Source organism: Eulemur rufifrons, chromosome 18, assembly GCF_041146395.1.
Source record: "Eulemur rufifrons isolate Redbay chromosome 18, OSU_ERuf_1, whole genome shotgun sequence".
Lineage (NCBI taxonomy): Eukaryota > Metazoa > Chordata > Mammalia > Primates > Lemuridae > Eulemur > Eulemur rufifrons.
Window position 1 is genome coordinate 39,665,354 of NC_091000.1, and position 23,931 is coordinate 39,689,284.

The window sequence follows — 23,931 nt, forward strand, 5'->3', positions numbered from 1 at the left end:
TGTTGAAATAGACAGTTCCCATTCTCTTCTGGCAGAATATGTTTTCTGCTCATGAATATATAGGATCTTCCTTTGTGCTCTCTTGAAGATTCATTAATTACATATGATCACAAATATAACTTTAGGTAACAGAGAGTACTGGCAGCTGCTTCTGGCCTGTCAGCATCCATAATCTTCTCCTGTACCTGATGTCCCATGACACCTCCAGGGGTGACAGATGTTGAATTTAGCTTCAGAAAATGAATCATCCATTGTTCTAAACTCAGATGACTTACCTGTGACAACTTACAGACTGTTGCTGATACATGTTAGGAACATATTAAGGGCATTGTGAAGCATAGAAAAGAAAAAAATAATTGAACTCCAGTTCTGAAGATTAAAATATAAGGCTGTATCTTGGATAATTCAAATACCATCAACCAATGAGAAGAATTATGTTCTTGATTGGATTTCAATATAAAGTTATAAATCATATTTGCAAAATAAACTAATCTTAATTTATAAACTAAGCATGATTATGTAGAAACTGGTCTAACTTGGTAATATGAGTTCAGGGTCATAGAAAACACATTGGCTCTGTCGTCATATGAGTCTACGTTTGAACTCCTTCTCTGTCATTTTCTGGCATTTTGAATGAGAGAAAATGACCTAAACTTTTGGGCCTCTGGCCCATTAGGAATAATAATACCTGTGTCATATGGTCGCTGTGAAGATTAATTATAAATATAGAGTTCCCAGCACTGTGTCAGACACACTGTAGGGGATTAGTAAATGTGGATTCATTTCTGCTGCTTTTGGTGTTTTTCTTTTATTTTCCAAGCATAGGAAACAGTTGGTGGAGTGAGTTAATCAAGATCATTAATATTGTTGATAAGCTGAATTTGCAACTAGACAGTTCCAGTGACAAACAACTAATGATACATGGGTTGTGAATTGTGTGAGGATTTACAATCCCATCAACAAAAACAAAAGCACAAGGGAACATACGCTGGAATATGATTTCAGTGGGAAGAGAGGCATTCTTGATTTCTCCCAGTGTTGTCTAGATTCAGATCCAGAGATCCCTGCAAATCCCATGGTATGTTCTTAGGGATAAAGAGTTCTTTGGGGGAAAAAATTATTTTGATAATAATATTTTAAAATTACTGTTCTATTTCATATTTATAGCAATAAGTATTTTCTTTTGCAACAGTCATTTTCATTGAAATTTTTTTCATCTTAAAGTCAATGCTTCAAATCTGAAAACCTATACATGGGCACCATTTTATATATATATTATTTTCCTTTAGGTATTTTTGGAAACATTTGTTTGTACAATTCTGATTTTTCAGAAAGGACAGCATAATGAGAATGTAATAGTACTGTCATTAATAAAACACAGATTTAGACTTGACTTCTGTCATCAAACCATGGTGTTCTACTCTTGTGAAATTAAACTGGACCAAATGGGTTATATAAAATGGAAATCAGTAGTTCATGCTAAGGACATTGTGAAACAAATACATTTTATTTGAAAAGCATTAAAATATTAAAAGCAAATATTTACTTGTATACTGTATATTTACATAAATGTACACTAGTATACTCACATGCACATATATTAAATCATAAATATGTGCATAAATGCACACATTGCATCAGTGTATAAAGTCACTCCTCTTTCTGTTCTGACTTTTTGATGCCCATAGACATCCCAGTTACCAGTGCCCTTGAATTGATAGTGGCTTCTTTGAAGAATTTCGGTCCCACATAAGAACAACAGCTCATCAGGAGGAGATCAGGGCAGTGTGAGCACCACTGGCACCATGTTCTGCACCAAGCTCAAGGATCTCAAGATCACAGGGGAGTGTCCTTTCTCCTTACTGGCACCAGGTCAGGTTCCTAAAGAGTCAGCAGAGGAGGTAGCAGGAAGCTCAGAGAACTGCAAAGCAAGTCCACCCATCTGTCAAGACATTCCTGAGAAGAATGTGCAAGAAAGTCTTCCTCAAAGAAAGACCAGTCGGAGCCGAGTCTATCTTCACACATTGGCAGAGAGTATTTGCAAACTGATTTTCCCAGAGGTGAGTGCTTGCCCTTTCGAGATTTTAATATTTTGAAATTGTAAAAAGGTTTCACTAAGGAAAATTTAAACACTTGCTTTCTCACTTTCAAGGCTATAATAAATGTTGAGAAATGTTCTCTTACTTCAGTCATGTTCTTAAGTTGTGTTTAATCTTAAAATGTTTAAGATCTTGAATTCTTTTCAAAAGGATCCTGCACTCTGACAAACTTTATGACTTTGGGCAACTGGCTTAATCCTTCTTAGCCTCAGCTTCCTCTTTTTTTTTTTTTTTTTTTTTTGGAGACAAGAGTCTCGCTCTGTTGCCCAGGCTAGAATGCCGTGGCATCAAGCCTAGCTCACAGCAACCTCAAACTACTGGGCGTAAGCAATCCTCCTGCCTCAGCCTCCCGAGTAGCTGGGACTACAGGCATGTGCCATTATGCCTGGCTAATTTTTTCTATATATTTTTAGTTGTCCAGCTAATTTCTTTCTATTTTTTTTTTTAGTAGAGATGAGGTCTCGCTCTTGCTCAGGCTGGTCTTGAACTCCTGACCTCGAGTGATCCTCCCACCTCGGCCTCCCAGAGTGCTAGGATTACAGGCATGAGCCACCGTGCCTGGCCAGCCTCAGCTTCCTTATCTATAAAAGAGAAATAGTAATAGTATCTGCCTGCTAGATTTTTAATGAATGTTAAGTGAAGCCATCCATAGCTCATGTCATACCCAAAGTGATCAGTAGTTGTTAACTACTATTTTAAAATTAAATTCTTCAAAGAATAATTTATTTTCCTCTCAGTTTTCCTCTCTTAATATCATCATATATTCCCTGCCAATTTGCAGAGGTGTGAAAATCTCCCTTGTCTGCTCGCTCTGAGTCAGAAGTCTCTGCTCAGCCAAGCTTTACCTGCTCCCTTGGGTCAGAGTCATGAGGCTGAGATTACCTACATCTATGTGTTATTTTCTCTGACACTTCTTCATATAGCCCTGCAATCTGCATAGCATAGTGTCATCCTATGCTCCAGACAGAAGATCTGGAACATTTTCTGTCAATCCACGGTTAAGGGAACTCTGGGAACATAACATATACCTAAACAGATCAAATATCTTATGAGTAGACGGGGTATGTAGAGAGCTCCTCTCCCTCTGCAGGATTAAAGAGCAGTTGAAAGTCCTCATAATGTCTTCCTCCCTCTGTCAGTGTTCACAGTTTTATATAAATTCACCTGATCTATGAGGTTGAACACTCATTTAATCAGATGCCAGTTGTTATATAACACACTGGTCATTTTTAATTTACTCAACACCAACCATCTACCTTTCCCAAAGCACTAAAGAACCAAAGACTCATTGACTTTTAGAACTGAATGCAATTTCAGAGGTAATCTTATTTCACTCCCAGAAAGTGCTTGGGAAGTTAAGTGACTTAATCAAAATCACACAGCTTTCCAAGGGTAGAGCAATTAATTACTGCTGTAAACCATACAAGCTGGAGTGACTGAGAAAGAAGAGACTTGGACTGAAGCTTGAAGGATGGACAAATTACAATTAGCAGAAAACTGAGGGAGTTTATTTTAGATAAAATATTATCACAATAGTAATTTGGTTAATGAACTTTGAAATTGAAATATTTAATTATTCTCACCCCACTCCAGTCAATAGACAGCCAGCTTTGGAAGGGAGGAGGGATGCAGCCTTTCTCAGGGAGTTGGTTTGCATCACAGTCTGGGAAACAATTGGAACTCTCATTTCTAAGGAAAGAGTGCAAAGCACAGAAATGAACAGATGGTGATCATGAGGAAGCTGGATAGCTTCCATGCTTTCCTTGACTGTCGTCATTACCACGTTGGCTTCATTCTTTTGTTTGGTAGATTTTGAATTCCTACAATGGAACTCTTATACATATTGGACTCTCTTTTTATAACATCTGGTTCACTTAATAGATCCCAAAAGTCCTACAGGCTTTCTCCACTCTTTTTCATTGTTTTTGCTTTTTGCTTCGTTGACCAGAAAATTTCAAATGACCTGTCTTTGAGTTTGCTGATTCTTCTGCTCAATCACGTCTGCTATTGAAGTTCTCTATTTGAATTTTTCAGTTCAGTTATTCTTCTATTCAAGAATTTCTGTTTGGTTCTTTTTTGTGGTTGTTATCTCTTTGTTGATATTCTCATTTCTTTATGTATAGTTTTCCTGATTTCATTTAGTTGTCTATTTGTGTTCTCTTGCAGCTCACTGAGATTCTTTATTTTGAATTATTTGTCAGGCGCTTCATAGTTCTTCATTTCTTTAGGGTCAGTAACCAGAGATTCATTTTGTCCCTTTGGTCATGTCATATTTCCCTGATTCTACCTGTTCCTTGTAGCTTTGTGCTGTGCTGGTGTCTGTGCATTTGAATAAGCAACCACTTCTTTATGGACTGGCTTTGACAATGAAAGACGTTCACCAGTGGGTCCAGCTAAAGATTCTGATAGCCTCTGAAACCTTTTCTACAGATGCGCATTTTCCATTCCTCTCCCTCCCTGCCAGAGGAGAAATTTCAGGGTTGTGTGCCTTCTCCCAATCTTGAAGAGCCATGTAGGGTGCTGTAAAATGCCCTTCCATTTTCTTTAGGAGATTGTACTGAGGGGCTGGATGCAATGCCAAATATAAATTATATGTGTGTGTATATTTCAAATTTGAAATAATCTGCTGTTTGTTCATTAGCTTATAAGACTAATCATCAAGATTTGACTATAGTGTCATGCAGCAGAGAGGGCAAGGCTATAGGAGGTAGAAGGAGTACATTTGGCATGAGTGACTAGAACTCTTCTCCATCTGAGACCATTGCTTTATGACAGTAAATGGTCCTATGTTGACTACATTTGAACTGTTTAGTAATCAATCTAGATGACTTCATCAAATGTCCAAATGTCTACTTATCTTTGATAAATACCTGTCATTTTTTACTGATTGTTTTTTAAGTTGACAGGTTTAATGTTTAGATTACTACTTAGTTTCAGTTCTATCAAAAATCCAAAGGAAGAGGCTCAAAATATTATTTGACATCATAGTTTTTGTTTTAGATAATTATATTTAGCTTCCTGATTATATTTTTATTAGGGAGGGGGCAAGAATTAGAATTTGTTTTCCTTAGAAAATTTAAAATGTGAGATGTCATTTTAGACTAGTGGAATATTAGAGTTTACAAAGGTCTTCTGAACATCTAATGCAAAGTTTTCATTTCTATTTGATGACATCAAGGCACATAAAGTTAGATCACTTGCTTAAAGTAAAAATAATAACTGGAGAAATGAGAAACTCTCTGCATTTTGTTCATAATCCATGACTCATTCTACTATAATATCGTTTGCACTTTTTTCCTGGCTATTGCTCCCCAATAATCCTGTAAGCTCCTCGTGCATAGTGTCTATAAGCAGCTTGTAATAGAGTATTAGCCACAGTTGTAGCAAATCAGAACCCACTTACTGAATTGAATCAATTGAATTGGATATGCTTATGTAAATGATATTACCCCAAATCAAAGAGTTAGTGAGAATAAGAGGATCTGAAGAGATTCACGAGGTCTCTAGATGTGTTCCAGAGTATTGGATTGGAAGAAGAAAAAAACAGAAAGAGTATTGCAATTTATCCTTATGAATTAAAATATCCTTTGTCTAGAAAAACATTAAAAACTATAGAAAAGTTAAAAATCTTAGCCAAGCATGATGTCTACTCCAGAGGCTGAGGCAGGAGGATCAGTTGAGCCCAGGGATTAAGGTTACAATGAGCTATGATCATGATATCTCACTCCAACCTAAGCAACAGAGTGAGACCCTGTCTCTAAGAAACAAAAACAAGAAAACAACAATGGAAATGGTAACTTATCTATAACCCATACCAATGAAATTTCATCCATCAGAATTCATAGTGTTCACAGCAATGTTATATCAAATAGCAGTTATTCCTAAAGTATTCGTATATGGTATATTCATGACAAAAGTACTTATTTTAACAATTTAATACATACCTATTTTTTATAAAGCCAAAAGATAATTGTTTGGTCAAGAGAAACAAACTTGAGAGCAATAAAAAATGTTTACTTTTGGGGACAGGTGCTCCTTCTGTGAATCAGAAATTCTGTGATCCACAACACTTTAGGATCCAAGAATTGTAGATATAAGAGGACCTGTTCTTCCAAAATTCACAATGGAGGCTTTCCCAAATATATGTATGAGACTTTTAGTGCTGGACAACTAAAAGACCTGCAGACACTGCTACAAAATATTTATATGTATTTAATTGTAAGGAAGAAATTTGAAAGGAAATATTGGATTTAGTTCTAAAATACCACACTAAGCTAAAAATGCATATATAGAATTGTTGAGATATAGAACAGTCCAGGAGTGTTTGATTTTATGTCATGAGGCCCTGAGGTTGGCTATGTGTGACCGGTGTCACTTAAAGCTGAGTCCTGCCTATGGCTTTATTGTGGACTCTTGTCATCTCCAAGTCTGGGCTCAGGGTATATCACAGGAAGTACAGCGCCAAGGTAGGAAACTCTATGCACCAGCAGCCATTACCAATAAATGTTTTGCCTGGATAGCTTGTGGATTTGGTCCCTTGTGGGTTTTGTTTTGAACTTATAACAGTTTTCCAGGAGAGCAAAGATATGAGATGAGATTCCCACAAATGTCTATTAACCTATAATATCGCTAAAGTATGCTACTAATGCTTTGCTAAAATTTCAGCACTTTTTTTCCTTAGGCAAATAAGCTATAGTTCAAAATAGAAAGTCAGGACTACATTTGCTCCACCAACCCCAGCAATGGGAAGGGGACTATTTCTCCTCCCTTCTTACAATGACAGCACATACATTAGGAAGAAAGGACCAGAAAAAGATGTTCCTGGTGACAGTGGGAAGGAAATAAAAGACTAAGAAGGATCTTGACTGAAAAGGATAAAAGACTGTACCTGATGGTCTAATCAGAAAGGTCAAGAGGAAGAGAATGATATCTTCAGTAGCACTGGAGAGGAAGAAGGAAACAATCTTCGGTGGCAGAGCTGGCTGGATTTTCTTTCCTTATGGTGCATCAAAAGTTATTGGTCAGAGCAGCAATTCATATACAAGCAAATGTAATTCAAATTATTTTACATTGGAAACAACCTGAATTTGTTTGTAAGCAAGCTAACAGACCAACACCTCTGTACTTGGCTCTATCACTTCATTGATAAGTTTTTATAGATTCAGCCTTCAAGACTTTGAATACCTGACAGGGAAATTTCACTCATTCATTAATTCAATAAATATGTATTGAACATCTCCTATAGGCAGGTTATGTAATGGGTTCTGGACATACAGAGGTAAATGAAACAGACACTCCTTGCCCTTTTGGAACTCCTAGTTTAGTGGACGAAAAAGATAATGAAAAATTTTTAAAGTTGGGTAGCAAATGCTATGAAGGAAAACTTGAGAGCTCACGTGCAAAGGCAGCAACTCTCAATTTATCCATGACCCCTTTTCCCACGTGAATATTTTTGCAGGAATTAATAAGTCACAGCCACCCAACATTTCATGGATTTGTACCTACACAAACGCTCTGGTGCTGGTAATGCCCAAGTAACTTTCTACTGTACCAAGTACACAGCTCTTGAGAAATGTAAACTTTTCAAGCACCCTAGTTGATCTACTTCATTTACAGTCTTGCCAATTTAATATTACCTTCCTCTTTCCTTGATGTGAAAGACTACTAAGAAACATGCCCATATTTTCCTTCCTGAACATGTTCCACACCAACCAGGCTTCCTGCCCTTTGCCCTTACATATAGCCTACCAAGACCTGCTGAGAATTTGCCCTCTGGGTAATGGAAATGTCTCCTGCCAGCCTTCCTTTCATCCTGTGGCAGATGTATCCTTCCTCTCTATACCTGAAGGGTTAAAAAAAATTATTCTACATTGTTAATTTAAACATTGCTTTTCAGCAATTGCATTTTCTTTTATTTCTTTTCAGCAATTGCATTTTCTTTCAATTAATTTTAAATTTCCTTTCCGAGCTTTATAGACGCTTTTAAAGCTAAAGCCTTTTTCATAATTCATTTTGTTAAAGCAGAATCTTGCTCTATTTGGTTTAACTCCACTGCCTCACTTGACTGGTGGAAACTTTACAGGAGATATAAATAGTTCTTAAGGAAAAAGGAATTTCTCAACCTGGAACGTAGCCAAAAAATTCTTCACTTTCCTCTGGGTAGGCTACAGAAAGAACCAACAGTTATATATACGTACATAAGTATGTAGGATTTTTATAGAATGCTAAAAAATTTATAGCACTGCTTATCAGTGCTCTGCTTCCCACTTATCAATTAATTGGAAACAAACAGTTGTAAAGAGAGAATGGTAGTCAAAAAGTATTATTTACGCATGGAGACTTACATACAAATATCTTGTAAAATAGGAAAACTAATGAAATACTCAGAAGTCAATAAAAGAGAGTAAAACTATGACTACATTATTAGTTCAAAAGAAAGGAAATCAGTACAAGTTAAGCTAAATCCAAGACTCATTTCAAGTAAACAATCAACTGACTTTGGTGAGATATTAGATTTAAGTAATTAAAAAAAAAAAGGTTGAGATGGAGATAACACCAGAATTTTCTAGACTGAAAGATATGAAACATAAATATGAATGTGTAGTTAAGGGTAGAGGGTCATTGGGATGGTTGGGTGTGGAGTTTGTGAACGGAACAGGAATTTGCTTGGCTGAAGTCATACTCAGATTGCAATATTGGCAGCTCATCCAAGGAGATTTCCTGACCCAGAGGAAGTGATGCCCACAGATTCCCATATTATAGAAGACCTGACATTATCAAATTGGAGTCTTCCGTTTGGATTCAGACGTAGCTTGACTGTTTTGTGACTGTCAGTGAGACCACCAGCAAAGGCAAAGCCTGTGACCAAAATACGCATCCAAACTCAAATTAGTCTAAGCTTGTTTCTTCTCAAGTTTGAACAACCCATAGAAAATCAGTCCTCGTTTGCAAAGTGTAAATGCACAATACTCATCATTCAAGTAATAATGTTTCTGTTTCTTCAAAAGAAATAGGATGAATTTATCAAATGCATATTTTTAAATAAATCATTATTTAAGAGAATGCTTAAAACATTTCTTTTCAATTTTCAGTTTGAACGACTGAACCTCGCACTTCAGAGAACGTTGGCAAAGCATAAAATAAAAGAAAGCAGGTAAGTGCAACCTCTTCAGTCGTCTGAACCTTCTGTTACAATTACTGCCACTGCTACTAACAGCCAACACTTAGAATATATCAACCTTCACTGAGTCATTATGGTACGCCTTTTAACTGCTACTAATTTGAAAGTAAGTACATTTATTTTTCACATTTAACAGATGACGAGGGTTTAGGATTTTATAGCTGTTTAGGAAAAGATAGAGCTGGGGTTGAAGCCTGGGTTTTTCAGAGCCCATGATTTAAACCATATTACTGTTTGCTGCCGTTTTTAACAAGCTCTCATAAGGCCTGTTCTTTCATACTAAAGGATAATTTCTAAAATATTTAACAAAAGGTATGGCATGGATACCAAACAATCAGAACAAACTCCTTGCCTGAAGGATGTGGCCAAAGGTCTGAGCAGGGTCCCAGTGGACACCCCATCCCTAGTACATACACTTCAGCAACATGTTAAAACTTAGCAGCTACATCAGGAGGAGGTAGAAGTTATCAAGGGGGAAAGAGAAAGGGATTCAAGGGCTTTGGGGCAGCAGCTATTTAATTAGGGAATCTAAGATTCCCTAATCTTTAGGGAAATGTTTCAGTATTTTCCTAACCAGTTTGGTTGCCCTGGTGAATATCAGTTCTGTTTATGCCCTTTTTCTTGTATTCTTAGAAATTTTCTTTAAAAAGGTTTCTGAAGAGGTTTAATATAAAGTTCTTTTTTAAGATCTGATTTGTATAGTTAAGTTTTCAAATATAACTTAGCACATTTACTGCCGGTAGACAATTTAATAGGCCCTGTTTTTGATTCCCTGAAATCTCAAGGATTATTTAACTTGTAAATAATAGAATAAATACTTGAGTTCACATTTGCAGAATTGAGCATTGAGGTTTTGCAAACCACTATCATTGTCAGGAAGGTTTTATAAATTCATTCATCTGTCTCGTACTTGAGAGTCCATAGTCTGCTCTGTGGATTATCTGTGCTTCGTTTTCCTTGCTGACTAACTGCTCCCAGACTGCAGGCAGCAGGACCAAGCCAGGAAGGGGTCACGGGCGGGTGCAGAAGGAGAGAGTGTGAATCTATGTGTCTGACAGAAGCTTTGTGTATGGGAGCAATATGAAAGCATTCCAGAAGGCCTCTGACCTTAATTCTCAGTCAAGCTGATAAGGTAGCCCCAAGTCATTCTAGCTGTGCTACCGTGTCTGTCTGCTGAAGTCCTTGGCAGACAGTTTACTCAAAATTTATTCTTAGGGCTTTGTGTTCTGAAATGTTCCTGCAGCTTCATGCAGATACTCAGTTAGAATGTGTTCCCAACAGTGTTTCTCTTTTTAAAAAATCTCACAAGTTAGGCAAACAATAATCATTTCATTTGGAAATTTTGAAAAATCTTTTACCACTTCTGTAATTTCTTAAAAAAAAAAAAGCTGATTATGCTAGTGATAACTATTCAGTTGTTGAAATAAGATTTTTCATCATGAGACTACCCGCTGATATGCTAAATGGCTCCACTCTGCTTGCTTTTCTTAGTTCCTGAGCATCCTCTTTGATTCTGTGTTTTTCCTTCACTTTCTTGTTCCCTAGTCAGCTGCTGTCTCTAGGGCTCTGAACTTGCCAACTGCTGAACACATTTTAACCCTTTTTGTGCTACTTATTATCTGCTATGACTTGAAAAACAAAAAACCAATATACTAAACAATAAACTGTCCTTGATTGAATGACTAGAGCCTCCCCCCACCTTCTTTTTTTTTGTTTTAGTGAATGAGTTTTAGTACAGTCATTACATCTCTCTGAATTGGTTGCTCAGAAAGCTTTTGCTTGGTTTCTTTTTTGATCACATCACGATGTGTGTGAACTCATGGCTTTTGTGATGTGTGTGTATGTGTGTGTGTGTGTGTGTGTGTCTATGCATGTGGTGCACACATGCATTTGCTAGTGTATGTGTCGTGCTTACACCTGCTGGTATTTTTTGAAGGTGAGGGTGAAGAACGTAGTTTGAATTGCACTCTGAGCTATTTGGATTAGCTAATCTTTGCTCGCATCTCATGAAATGGGTGCTGGGAAATGGCAGCTTGGGCCTGAGTTCGCTGAGCAGATTTACTGCCATTCTTTAGAAAAAAAAAAAAAATTGAAGTTGGTTAAATAAGCTAAAGAAGCAAATCTAAAGATTGGTTAATAGAGAGAAATATATAAAAAGATATTTGGGGATCTCTAGATCCCAAATGGATATAATATCATGTAGGGATCTTCAACCAACTTAAATAAGAAAATATTTCTACCTAGCATTTCAAATATTTTTAAGTGTATATACCTTTATATAGGCATAGTTAAGTAGTTTTGAGCAATATACCTTTATGTGATAAAGTGGTAAACTGAACAATTGAAAATATTTCCTTCTGAAATTTTTCAACATGTACCATGTTTTACTGAAATCTGCTTAAAATCATAGTTGTGTGCCTGTTTTTAAACTTGTCTGGGCTAATGACAAATTAAACCACAAATAGAACCTTGGGTGACTTTTCATATGTTCAAGTAATTTGGCAAATTTGGTGATTATCAAAACAATCATCAAAAAACAATCAGGAAAATATGAATCAAAAAGTTGTCCAGTTGAAATTACAGAAAACTTCTATCAATCAAAATATATGCCATCATCAACTTCTGTGCTACAGAAACAAATGTAGTAATTGAATAGATTTCTTTTATTAATTTTTCATACAATAGCAACTTTTTATACAAAGGTTTAATATAATGATGTCTGAGAGATAAATATCAAGACCCTTAAATGCAAAAACAAGAAATAATATGTGTTTGTTTGATAAAATAATAGCATTACTTAAAAGTGAAATCCATCTCTATGTACATTTTTCGTCTCGGTTAAGTTATCAGAAAACCCCTGGGCCAATTAATTACCATCCTTTCCTTGGCCACTGCACACTCCTGACTGCTAGGCAGTGCAGGTTCTCTTTAGCACAGGTGCTCCTCAACCTACATGGGTTATGTCCTAATAAAGCCATCATGATTGAAAATTTCGTAAGTCGAGAATACATTGAATGCACTTAATCTACTGAATATCGTAGCTTTGCCTAGCCTAACTTAAATGTGCTCAAGATCACTTAAACATTAGCCTACAGCTGGGCAAAACCATCTTGCAATACAATGCGTTGTAGAATATTAGTTGCTTACTCTCGTGATCTTGTGTCTGCCTGGGAGCTGTGGTTCCACGCTGCTGCCTAGTATCACAAGAGAGTATCATACCACATACTGCTAGCAGCGAGGAAGATCAAAAATCAAAACTGAAAGTACAGTTTCTACTGAATACATATCACCTTCACATCATCTTAAAGTTGAAAAATCGTTAAGTTGGGAACATCTGTGTTAGCGTCCGGAAAGTTTATTTAAAAGGCAAATATGCTTCATAAAGAATGATGAAACACTCTATATCCTCAATGTCATGTATATTTTGGGGTTTTCCAACATTGTTTTGGATTGTGCATATCATTGCTCCCTTCCTGTAAACTTCATAGCCAAGATCTGCCTCTACAGAAAAGGTAATTAATTCTTTTCTGTCATTATTTCTGTATATTATACTATGAAGTTTTAGCATTCATTTATCAGTTTGTAATTTAAGATATTGACATATTTCTAGGAAATCTTTGGAAAGAGAAGACTTTGAAAAAATAATTGCAGACCAAGCAATTGCAGCAGGTAATAGAATTAAGCATATGTAATTAAGAAATATATCCTATACCTATATAACTAATATTTTCTCCAAAAATATTCATATGTATTTGTTGGTGACTCCCAGTATAAAATGTTCACTATTATATACTGTGTTAATGTAAAGAATAACTCTTTTTAATACTATGTTTTTGTTAGACCTAAAACATTTTCTCTTTTTATGTTTGCTTGCTGAGAAGTTGCTAAGGCTGTATGAGAAGCTGACTCACAGATATTCACAGGCTTTGGTGTTGAACCTAACTGTTCTTCATTTATGCATAAAAAATTATACTCAGCAAACTAAAATAAAAATAAAGAGTATTTTTAAAGGTTGGAAGCAATTATAGGAAAAAGGGTTAACAATGTTCTCACATTAATAAGTTTGGGGGAAAAATTAGATGAGTCATTTGGTTTTCCTGTCCTTTCCAAAGTTTGAGTACATGAACCAAGAGGTTCCATCTTTCTAAAGGTACAAAATGTTAAAAATTATAATGATAAAAGTAACTAACTTCCATTGAGCCCTTCCTAGGAGCCAGGTGCTATTCTAAACATAATCCTCACACGTCACAACAGTGCTGTGAAGGGGGCACTATTGTTTCTCCTACATTACACATGAGAAAAATGTGGCGCACAGAATATAAAAACTAAAGGAGGTTATTAAAGGAGAAGCTATAGAAAGTAAATAATATATTCTAAGCAAATATTCAGGTCATGCTAAACAACAAAACTGCTGTTTTATGCAGGAAAAAAATACTTTAAAATCATCTCTAGACAAAATTAAACTTCACAATCAGTGATTTTAAAATAATTCCCATATCTGGATGCTCTCTGAGGGAGAGAGCCCCTTCATGACGATGTATCATATTTGTTGTTAATAGAAAGATGGGAGGATTTTTTCTGAACTGGACTTAATTCTGGAAATCTAATTGTTCTGTTAAGTTTAAGGGAGATAAAAAGTTATATATTATAGTCAATTGGCCATTCTTTTTTAATTAACTGATTGGGGATTTTTATGCAGAGTTTTCAGAATTTTAGAAACTAATCTATGTAGATCATTTGAATATAGGTGTTTGATTTTGGTTATGACTCTTATTACCAGATACAAAGGGAGCTAAGTCAGCGAATAACACAGCCTCGAAAATAGAAGTAACAGCACAGTTCTACCAAGGTGGCATATTTGATATGGCAGAAAACGTATTTGTATGTTTGCAGGAGTTCCAGTGGAGATCATCAAAGAGTCTCTCGGTGAAGAGCTTTTTAGAATATGTTATGAGGAAGATGAGCACATCCTCGGCGTGGTTGGAGGCACCCTTAAAGATTTTTTAAATAGCTTCAGCACCCTTCTGAAACAGAGCAGCCATTGCCAAGAAGCGGGAAAGAGGGGCAGGCTTGAGGACGCCTCCATTCTGTGCCTGGATAAAGATCAGGATTTCCTAAATGTGTATTATTTCTTCCCTAAGAGAACCACCTCCCTGATTCTTCCCGGCATCATTAAGGCAGCTGCTCGCGTATTGTACGAAACAGAAGTAAAAGTGTCGTTAATGCCTCCCTGCTTCCACAATGATTGCGGCGAGTTTGTTAATCAGCCCTATTTGTTATACTCTGTTCACGTGAAAAGCACCAAACCATCCCTGTCCCCCAGCAAGCCCCAGTCCTCCCTGGTGATCCCTGCGTCTCTCTTCTGTAAGACATTTCCATTCCATTTCATGTTCGACAAAGACATGACGATTCTGCAGTTTGGCAATGGCATTAGAAGACTGATGAGCAGAAGAGACTTTCAGGGAAAGCCTAATTTTGAAGAATACTTTGAAATTCTGACTCCAAAAATCAACCAGACCTTTAGCGGGATCATGACCATGTTGAATATGCAATTTGTTGTGCGTGTGAGGAGATGGGACAACTCTGTGAAGAAATCTTCGAGGGTAAGGAAAACATGCTATTCTCTTCAATATGAAATCAATTATTTCATATTTAAGGACTAGAAACAAAAAGGTAAAAACATATGCATCACTTGAAAAGCTTTGATAAAATATTGGTGTCTAAAACAACTTTAAAATAATTTAAAACTGGAATTAAAACAAAATTCTTTCTGCTTACTTGATTCATTACTTGACAGATATTTATTGAATGCAGTGTGCCTTTTAAAATCTTTATTGAGTATTTTATAACTAAATCAGATCATAGTTTATATAAAATACGTTTTCAATTATTATCAAATAGCTTAGTTCAAATAATAAGAGGAATTGTTTTACAATTAACAAGAAACTACTTGTTTTTTATACTAGGCAACTAAATGGATTTTTAATCAATATTTAATAGACAGAAAAATAATTTAATTGTTACAGAATGTGGGGGTGCAAATATACTCTGTCATCTCATGGTAGAGAACTTTGATAATTATTTAGTCTCAGGAAAGAAAGTTTGCTAACTCGTAGTTGGTAGTACAAGCAAAGCTAAGAGAGAGAGGCTTTAGTCACTATAACCCCAAGCAGAAGCATTGTTTGTTCCCCCAAGTACAAAACAGTTTTATTATTATTTTTCTATCATATATCTGAATGTTTAAAAAGTGAGTGATACTTAAAGATATCCACTGCAGTAAAAAATGGAAAACAGTAGTTATATACATTCTTGTTTAAAACAAAAAAATACTATTTTATAACTTTTTTTTTTATCACTGAACAATATGTTTTGGGCATCCTTCTACATCATTGGATGTAAGTTTATTTTACTATTTCTGAGGCTGAGTGATATTCCAATGTATGGTTGTGCTCTACTTTACTTAACTAGTCCCTTACTGAAGGCCTTTGGCTTGCTTTTGAATTTTTGCTGCAGTGAACACACATGTACGTATTTGCCACCCATGTGCAAGTAAATCTTGTGATCCTAGACGATCACCTGAAGCCCCACCTCTCTCAAGGAGCCCTGGGTACAATCCTTTCTGTTGGCTGGTTTGTTCTTTTGTTTGTGTCCTGCCGGACACGGTTGGTTAGGTTCTTAAGGCAAAGTAGAAATAGGGAGAGGGAGGTAGTCTTTCTGGTAAGTTTTAGATACCTCATGCAGAAGTCTGGAAAAATAATGCCTTCCAAAAAATAGCTCAGGGGACTACTCATGATAGAAAAACAAAATATTCAAACAAAAATCTTACCTTTGGAGTCTTTTTAACTTCTGTACCTGCCATATGGAACCGGTAGCTCATGGGAGAAGAGGGAAGAAAAAAGAAGCATGCTGAAACAGGAGATATTTAAAAAAAAAAAAAAGAACAACAACAACAACAGAAAAAGAAAAACGAAGAAGAAAATAAAAGGAAGGGAAGGAGGGAAACAGGAAGGAAAGAAAAAAGGAAGGAAGGATATAATTTCATGATTACCACATTATTCAAAAAATATAGCTCCAGATTAACCAAATGAGAATATGAAAAGAATGTAGTAGCAAAAGTATCAGCATACTACTTAGTGAGAAAGCCTTGAAGCAAGAATTTTTTGCATTGTTCATTGTAAATCATGATTTCTGTGTAGAGTATACTGCAGTTCTTCAAATGTCTACATGCATTTTAGAATTCATTGCAAATTAGAACTATAAGGAAATATGTTCTTTTTTAGCAGGTTGAAAAAAATAGAGTTTAAACACAAAGCAATTATCATTGTATCTACTTCCTCTCCTTTTGTGTCAGAACGATGTTGAAAACTTGAATACACCACAACTGGTTCTCTTTTGCTTCATAGGTCATGGACCTCAAAGGCCAAATGATCTACATTGTGGAATCCAGTGCGATCTTGTTCTTGGGCTCACCCTGTGTAGACAGATTAGAAGATTTTACAGGACGAGGGCTCTACCTGTCAGACATCCCAATTCACAACGCACTGAGGGACGTGGTCTTGATAGGGGAACAAGCTCGAGCTCAAGATGGTCTGAAAAAGAGGCTGGGGAAGCTGAAGGCCACCCTGGAGCAAGCCCACCAAGCCCTGGAGGAGGAGAAGAAAAAGACAGTAGATCTCCTGTGCTCTATATTTCCCTGCGAGGTCGCTCAGCAGCTGTGGCAAGGGCAAGTTGTGCAAGCCAAGAAGTTCAGTAATGTCACCATGCTCTTCTCAGACATTGTCGGGTTCACTGCCATCTGCTCCCAGTGCTCACCGCTGCAGGTCATCACCATGCTCAATGCGCTCTACACTCGCTTTGACCAGCAGTGCGGAGAGCTGGATGTCTACAAGGTAGGGGTGGGGCAGGGCAATGACTGTTTGACCTGCCAAAGTCACTGGGGCGGGAGTGGGCGGTGTGGAGGCAGGGAAATACTGTGCCTTGGTCCTGAATTATACTGCAAGTGAAAGGCCTTCTCTGCAGGGTCGTGCAAGCCGCATTGTAGGAGCAGGCATTGTAAGTTAATTATGTGGGTGTTCTCCAGCCAAAAATAGCTCTGAATCTGCTAGAAAACAGAGATAATTGTTCCATGAAAGGACTGCCACATTGTCTTCTCAAAAAATGAGCAGAGAATGGAGAGAGGATAGGACCTGCCACTTCACTGTGGAAACTGAGTTGAATTATTAAGCATGAGATAATTCAAGCTATGACTTATACAGGGAAGCTTATACAGGGAAATCTTAAAATCTTGTTTTCTATCTTACTTGCCTTGTAAACTAAGCAATTTAACCTTTCTCATCATTTCTGAAACAGAGAAAACAATATCCACCCACAGAGTTTATATGCACATTATATCCTGAAATCTTCATGAACAGGATTGTTATAAAGACTATGGCAGATAATATATGTTATTAAGCATCCAGGATGGATTGGGAGCCTAGAATCAGTGAGGCATCCTTCTAGGCTCTAGGGATACAGCAGTGACCTATACCTAATAAGTTACTATTTTTTAAATGTAAAAGTTAGAGAGCTAGTAAAGAGATTTCAAGTTCTACCTGCTTCTTTAGAATTAAAACAGTTTTTACTGATTTAAATTATTTTTCCTTGTTTTAGATATTGGCACTAAGAATAAAGCATGTTTCTCGTTTATATGGCTTGAATTATCTTCTTAATTTGCCACATAATAATCTAGCATCCCAGAGCTTAACCTAACATGAAATAAATAAATTATTGAAGAGGAAACAGATATTATTCATGGGAATACATAAACCATTGCCTGTTTTGTTCTGGATGCTAGAAGTGAAACCTTCCTTTTCGAAATTTCTAACAGGAAATTCCAGACAGAGCTATGATTCCCTTGGGGAAAAAAGAGGTCTATGTATAATTACAGATAAAATAATTGACTTCAGTTAGGTTAAGTTTGATGGCCTCTTGTGGAATCCACTCCATTTATTTGTAGACATTTTCTAACTTGAGAATGTCTCCTCTTAGGATTGTGACAAGGAAGTTTTTTCTCCTTTGCAAACTGCTGTTATTGCTAACAGAAACTTTTGGTTATTTCTACCAAGGGTATGGAGTATAGTTTCCAAATATCCTATCAAGTATTTTGAAGCTATGCTCCTTACTATTAGGACAGCAGTTGATTAATCTAACTATAGTTGGAGTTAGATAACAAATCACTTTATCTCCCAGACCTCATTCTCACCTTCTCATTTCTTCACTTCTCATTTTGCATGAAAACATATGGAGAGAGTTCACTACAAATAAGGAAGGGTCTTAAGCATGCAATAAACTTCAGATATGCAGAATGCATAATCATAGGCAGACTATGAGTGTGATGGCTTCCAAGGAAGGGTCAACCTTATTTATTCCATGACACGATTGTACCAGGGCTTTATTTAATTTTATTTTCTTTCTGTCTTTCAATCTTTTAACCATTTCTCTATTTATATTCTGTGTTCATGTACCCACTGCTTTAGCCAATATTTACTGGTCATCCAGCATTTGCCAGCATGGATGGGCAGTGGAGACAGAGGTAGAGGGTACAGTTGCTGTGAGGAGAGTTTGCACTTGGGGGGAGAGAGAAAGGAGTGTGGAAAGGACAAACGCCATATTTCCATTTGACATAATAGGTGAATGCCTGCTTCTGCCCAAGTATATATTATACAAGATGCTCCAAGAGCAGAAAGAAGAGGCCCCTAACACCAAGTAGGGGTGGAGGCAGATTTTCTCCTAGTTAGTATGTTTACTGAGAGCCCGTGATAGCCATCATGATGAGCACTTCTTATGTACTCATTGCTGTGGAAAAGCTTATGGGAAGGGGACGTTTCTGTCTGGTTCATTCATTACTGGGCACTGGCGATATAAGAGTTAATAAAATAGATGAACTCACGGAGCTTACATCCTATTGGGGAAAAGAAAGACAATAAACAAATGAGCAAACTTACAGTATTTCAGTTGGTATAATATTCTAGAGGAAAAATAAAGCAGGTTCAGGGGAAGAGGTGCAGAAGATAAGGGGTGATAGGCCCTCCTAATAAGGTGAGGTTTTAGCAGGGACTGAAGGTAGTGAGGGACAAGCCACATGGTTATTTGGAGAGAGGTTGTTCCAGACAAAAGAATAGCAAACGAGAGCATGTTTGGGATGTTTGAGAGATAACAGCGGGCCAGTGCTATTGGAACAAATTGAGCTAGTTGGAAGATGAGAAGATAACTTCAGAGATTAGCAGAAAGACAGGTCAAGAACTTTGGAGCCATTATAAGGGTATCAGCATTTACTCTGAGTGTCTGATGAGGAATTTCTGAAGGTTTGCTCCTCTTTTCTGTTTTTCCTTTCTCACCCTTATCCTTTCATAATGGAGACTTTGGGTAAGAAGAGTAATATGATCTTACAAGTTACAATAAATATTTAGAGGAGAAGCAAAATGCAGCTATGAGAATTAGGGGGATTATTTGTAGATTTAAATTAACTCTTTACTTTCCGTAGCCAGTATCACAGATAAAAATTTCCTGTAACAACAAAAATAATGATGATAATAATGTTAATACTTGAGGTTTAGATAATAGCTTGATTTCCAATAGCCTTACAAATACCATTGTTTTTATCTCCTGGTTCAACATCTTGGCTTCTATACTTTGTAATTAATATCCGTGTAGACACTTGATAATTGCTATAAGAACCCCAAGAGTCTTTTAGAAAAGCCACATCTCTTTCGCTCTTATGACTGTTAATATCTTGGTTTTACACTGCACATTTTTACTACAATCATATGACATTTATTGAATAGTGGCTTCATGCAAAACACTGTTTTGTGAGGAGGATATAAAATCAGTAAATGATCCCAATATCTTTAGGTAATTTCTTTTAATTCCAAAATATATCATTTGTCTCTACAAAAACTATTTTACATGGCGGGGAGGGAAAAAAAGAGGTTAAATGATGTGATGAGCCAGTGACACATCTGGGAGTAGAAGGCATCTTATAGTGTGTTCACAGGACTGTGCTGCCTCTCAGTGCAGTACCCGATGTAAGGCGTCTAAGTCTTGTGCATTTCCTGAAAGGGAAAGCGTTTTCTGAGTGTATCTGATTGACCCTGATTCTCCATAGGGCCTGAGCACTGAGATTTCTGCTATATGATTCTTAATTTCTGCTATACACTGTAGGCTGTGATTCTTCCTGAGCTTTTTGTTATAATGTGGAAACTATATCATGTCTAGGTGGAGACCATTGGCGATGCATATTGCGTAGCTGGGGGATTACACAAAGAGAGTGACACCCATGCTGTTCAGATAGCGCTGATGGCCCTGAAGATGATGGAGCTCTCTGATGAAGTCATGTCTCCCCATGGAGAACCTATCAAGGTAAGACAGAAGACGTATTGTCCAGGAGATGTCGTGGGAACAAATGCATATTAGCTGATTATCAAAAGAATGGTGTATCCATTGGGGTTTGGTTGCAGAGAGCAAAATCTCTAACTTATTTAAGCAGGAATAAATTTATTATGGAATATTAAACAGATTCCAGATTCATTGAGAGGACAGAAGAAGCCATCTTTCAAAAAATGCCTCCAAAAACCACACTTCAGATCCACTGCTTTTTCCTGATCTGGAAGCTGATTCCAGAACTATACCACCACAGTCACAATCAGGAAACTACCATGTTTAGAAAGCTGCTACTTCTACTACTGGCTACAAAAAAAACCTGCACCTACTGTGATTTGTATCAGCAAGATGGCAATTCTGCATCATGACCATCCCAAGACGAGTGACTGGGAAGTGAACTCTCTGCTAAGTGTCCCATAGAAAACACAAAGGCTTCCACAATTGTGCTTGCACCTGGAAGCAAAAGATGTGCAGTCATAGCAAAAATCATACCTTCCAAATCTTATGCAAGTGCATCTGATTCACCAAACCTGAATGCATTTAGAAGCTGCAAGTTAATTTGGAAAGTGTAGTTTTTAGTTTTCCAACCCCTGCAGGAGAGGACATTACACTCAAATGGGTGTTGACTGTTACTCCACCAATATTTTCCACTGCACATAACATTCCAAAATTTCCAGATGAATAGATCCCAGAATAATGTCTTCTTGCAGATGAGAAAATAAAGTGAACATGCTAGACATTGGTTTAATGGATAGAACATGAGCAGATTAACTTTATCTGTCCCACTTGTAGTGAATCTGCCACCTAATTTTTATAGAACACTCCTCAATTGATGACCTTCTGAAATAGGCCTTTGAAATAATGGCCTATTTTTTTCTTTGTTATGTATATATTTTATATACATAACAAAGAAAAAAAACATTTTGTAAACAAACTATGATATTTAGAAGTTTAGCCTTGGCTCTCTTTAAACATAATAGAAACCAAATGTCTAAGCCTTCATAACTATTTTTTAACTCTGTTGTCCAGCCATTTACATGTTGTTGTGTAGCATATGTCCCTAAATTTAGTGGTGTAAAACCACAAACCTTTTATTATGCATGGCTTCTGTGTATCAAAAATTTGCATAAGGCATAGAAGGGATTCCCTATCATTGCTCCACAATATCTGGGATGTCAGCTAGAAATACTCAGTGGTTGTGGATGTGTGAATGTGTGAATGTGTTGGGATTGCAGTACTTGGACCGGGAGGATTCATGGCAAGATGGCTGCCTCACTTACATGCGTGGTTCTTTGGTGGGGATGGCTGAAAGGTTGGGCTCAGCTGGGATTGTCAGTCCAAGTGGTGCTCCAATATGGCAGTCTCAGAGTAGTCACATTTCTTACATGGTGGCTTGTGTCCCACAAAGCAAGATTGGTGGAAGCTGCATGGCCTTTTATAACCTAATGTTGGAAGACAAATGGTGACACTTCCACTATATTCTATTGGTCAGAGCAATCATAAGGCTGTCCAGAGGAGAGGGAGCATAGACTCTATGTCTCTCTCTCTCTATTTTTTTTTTTTTGGATACAGAGTCTTGCTCTGTTGCCCGAGCTAGAGTCACCCTAGCTCACAGCAACCTCAAACTCCTGGGCTTAAGCAATCCTTCTGCCTCAGCCTCCTGAGTAGCTGGCACTACAGGCATGAACCATCATGCCTAGCTAATTTTTTCTATATGTTTTTAGTTGTCCAGCTAATTTCTTTCTATTTTTAGTAGAGACGGGGTCTCACTCTTGCTCAGGCTGGTCTCAAACTCCTGACCTCGAGCGATCCTCCCACCTCGGCCTCCCAGAGTGCTAGGATTACAGGCGTGAGCCACCACACCCGGCCAACTCTATGTCTCAATAGGAGGAATGTGAAATAATTTGCAGCTGATTTTTAAAAGTATAAAAATGTCCAAAAAACCCCCCAAAAAACCAAAAAAAAAGTATTAAAATGTCTGACTTTTTGAGACTTAATTTCAATAATTATGTTTTTAGAAGGGAATTATGTATTTCTTTTTTTTCTAATTTTTGTGAGGGAATTCATAGCATCAAAGTAAATATTAAAACTATCCAGACTCTTAATATAATTTAATGATTAACATAGGACCAGTGATTTCTACATAAATTGATTTTGTAGTTAAGAAGTATATGCTTGGGTGAGGGAATTAATGGCATGATTTTTGTTATTTATAGAAATGTATTTTTAGATTTTTGCAATTGGAAGAAGTATTCATAGTTACCTGAGTAATAATAGATTAGCTTTAATAACCTGTAAAGTGTGACATTAATCGTACCTTTTTACATGTACTAACCCACAGTCCTGGGAAATATTTGATGGCCTTAAGAGCTACCTGTGAAACATTGCAGTGGTAAAATGGAGAGTATTTTTAGTAAATGGGGAAGCATTAACATGTATCAGAAGGGAACATATTATGACTTAAACATTGTCTCATTTACTCTTTATAACAACATTATGAAGAGAAATTCACAGCTCCCGGAGAGACAAGAGCAGTCAAGTCTCATGTGTCAGGATGGGGAGTCATGTCCACCTGGCTTCAAAGCCCAGGCTTTTTTCTCCCTGCCCTGCTGCCTCACAGGATGGAATCTAAATGAAAGAATAGAAAATATTCCCTTTTTTTCTTTTCAAACTCTATCCTTTTCTCCATCATGTCACATATGCAAATCGAATGAATCGTCTTCTCACTTATTTCCATTGATTTCCTTCCTGACATCCATTCAGTCGAGCTTGGAAAACCACAGGTAGATTGGTGACAGAGACGAGAGGGCTGAATGCGACAGTGAAAGTAAGTGGTGAGCGAACATGGAAACAAACTTCTGGTGTCTGTCACCTCCTTTCCTATTCCTGGAAGCCTATGATAAGAAATGGGCTATGCCAAAAGTAGTCCCCAAATAGAAGATGCCTGCAGCAGGCTCCTGTTCAAACTTTTACTGAGAGCCAGAATTCTGTCTTTGCCTTTTCATTGTTGCACATGGAAGTCTGTTACCAGTGAAAAGAGATGTGTTTGGGGCATGATGTGTATCTTAAACTTGGGATCATTTTCTTGCTCATGAATCTGAAAAGCTCTCTGATAAGAAAACTTTGGGCCTGAGTGTGAGATTCAGAGCTAGAGAAGGGGACGTAGGGAGAGCTGCACAGAAGGAATCAGGGGGTCGTCTGCTTTATCTGTGTTGTTTGGATTTTTAGGAGGAG

At 37.1% G+C, this 23,931-nt stretch overlaps 1 protein-coding gene across 1 annotated transcript in view; it reads left to right on the forward strand.

Moving 5' to 3' along the window:
• GUCY1A1 (guanylate cyclase 1 soluble subunit alpha 1) overlaps positions 1-23,931 on the forward strand; it is a 54,408-nt gene that overhangs the window by 23,232 nt on the left and 7,245 nt on the right. The window contains exons 3-8 of the mRNA XM_069493097.1: positions 1,689-2,060; positions 9,191-9,252; positions 12,890-12,948; positions 14,173-14,882; positions 16,683-17,168; positions 20,533-20,676. Of these exons, the coding sequence (XP_069349198.1) occupies positions 1,806-2,060; positions 9,191-9,252; positions 12,890-12,948; positions 14,173-14,882; positions 16,683-17,168; positions 20,533-20,676 (1,716 nt within the window). The 5' untranslated portion in view covers positions 1,689-1,805. The remainder of the gene's footprint in view (positions 1-1,688; positions 2,061-9,190; positions 9,253-12,889; positions 12,949-14,172; positions 14,883-16,682; positions 17,169-20,532; positions 20,677-23,931) is intronic.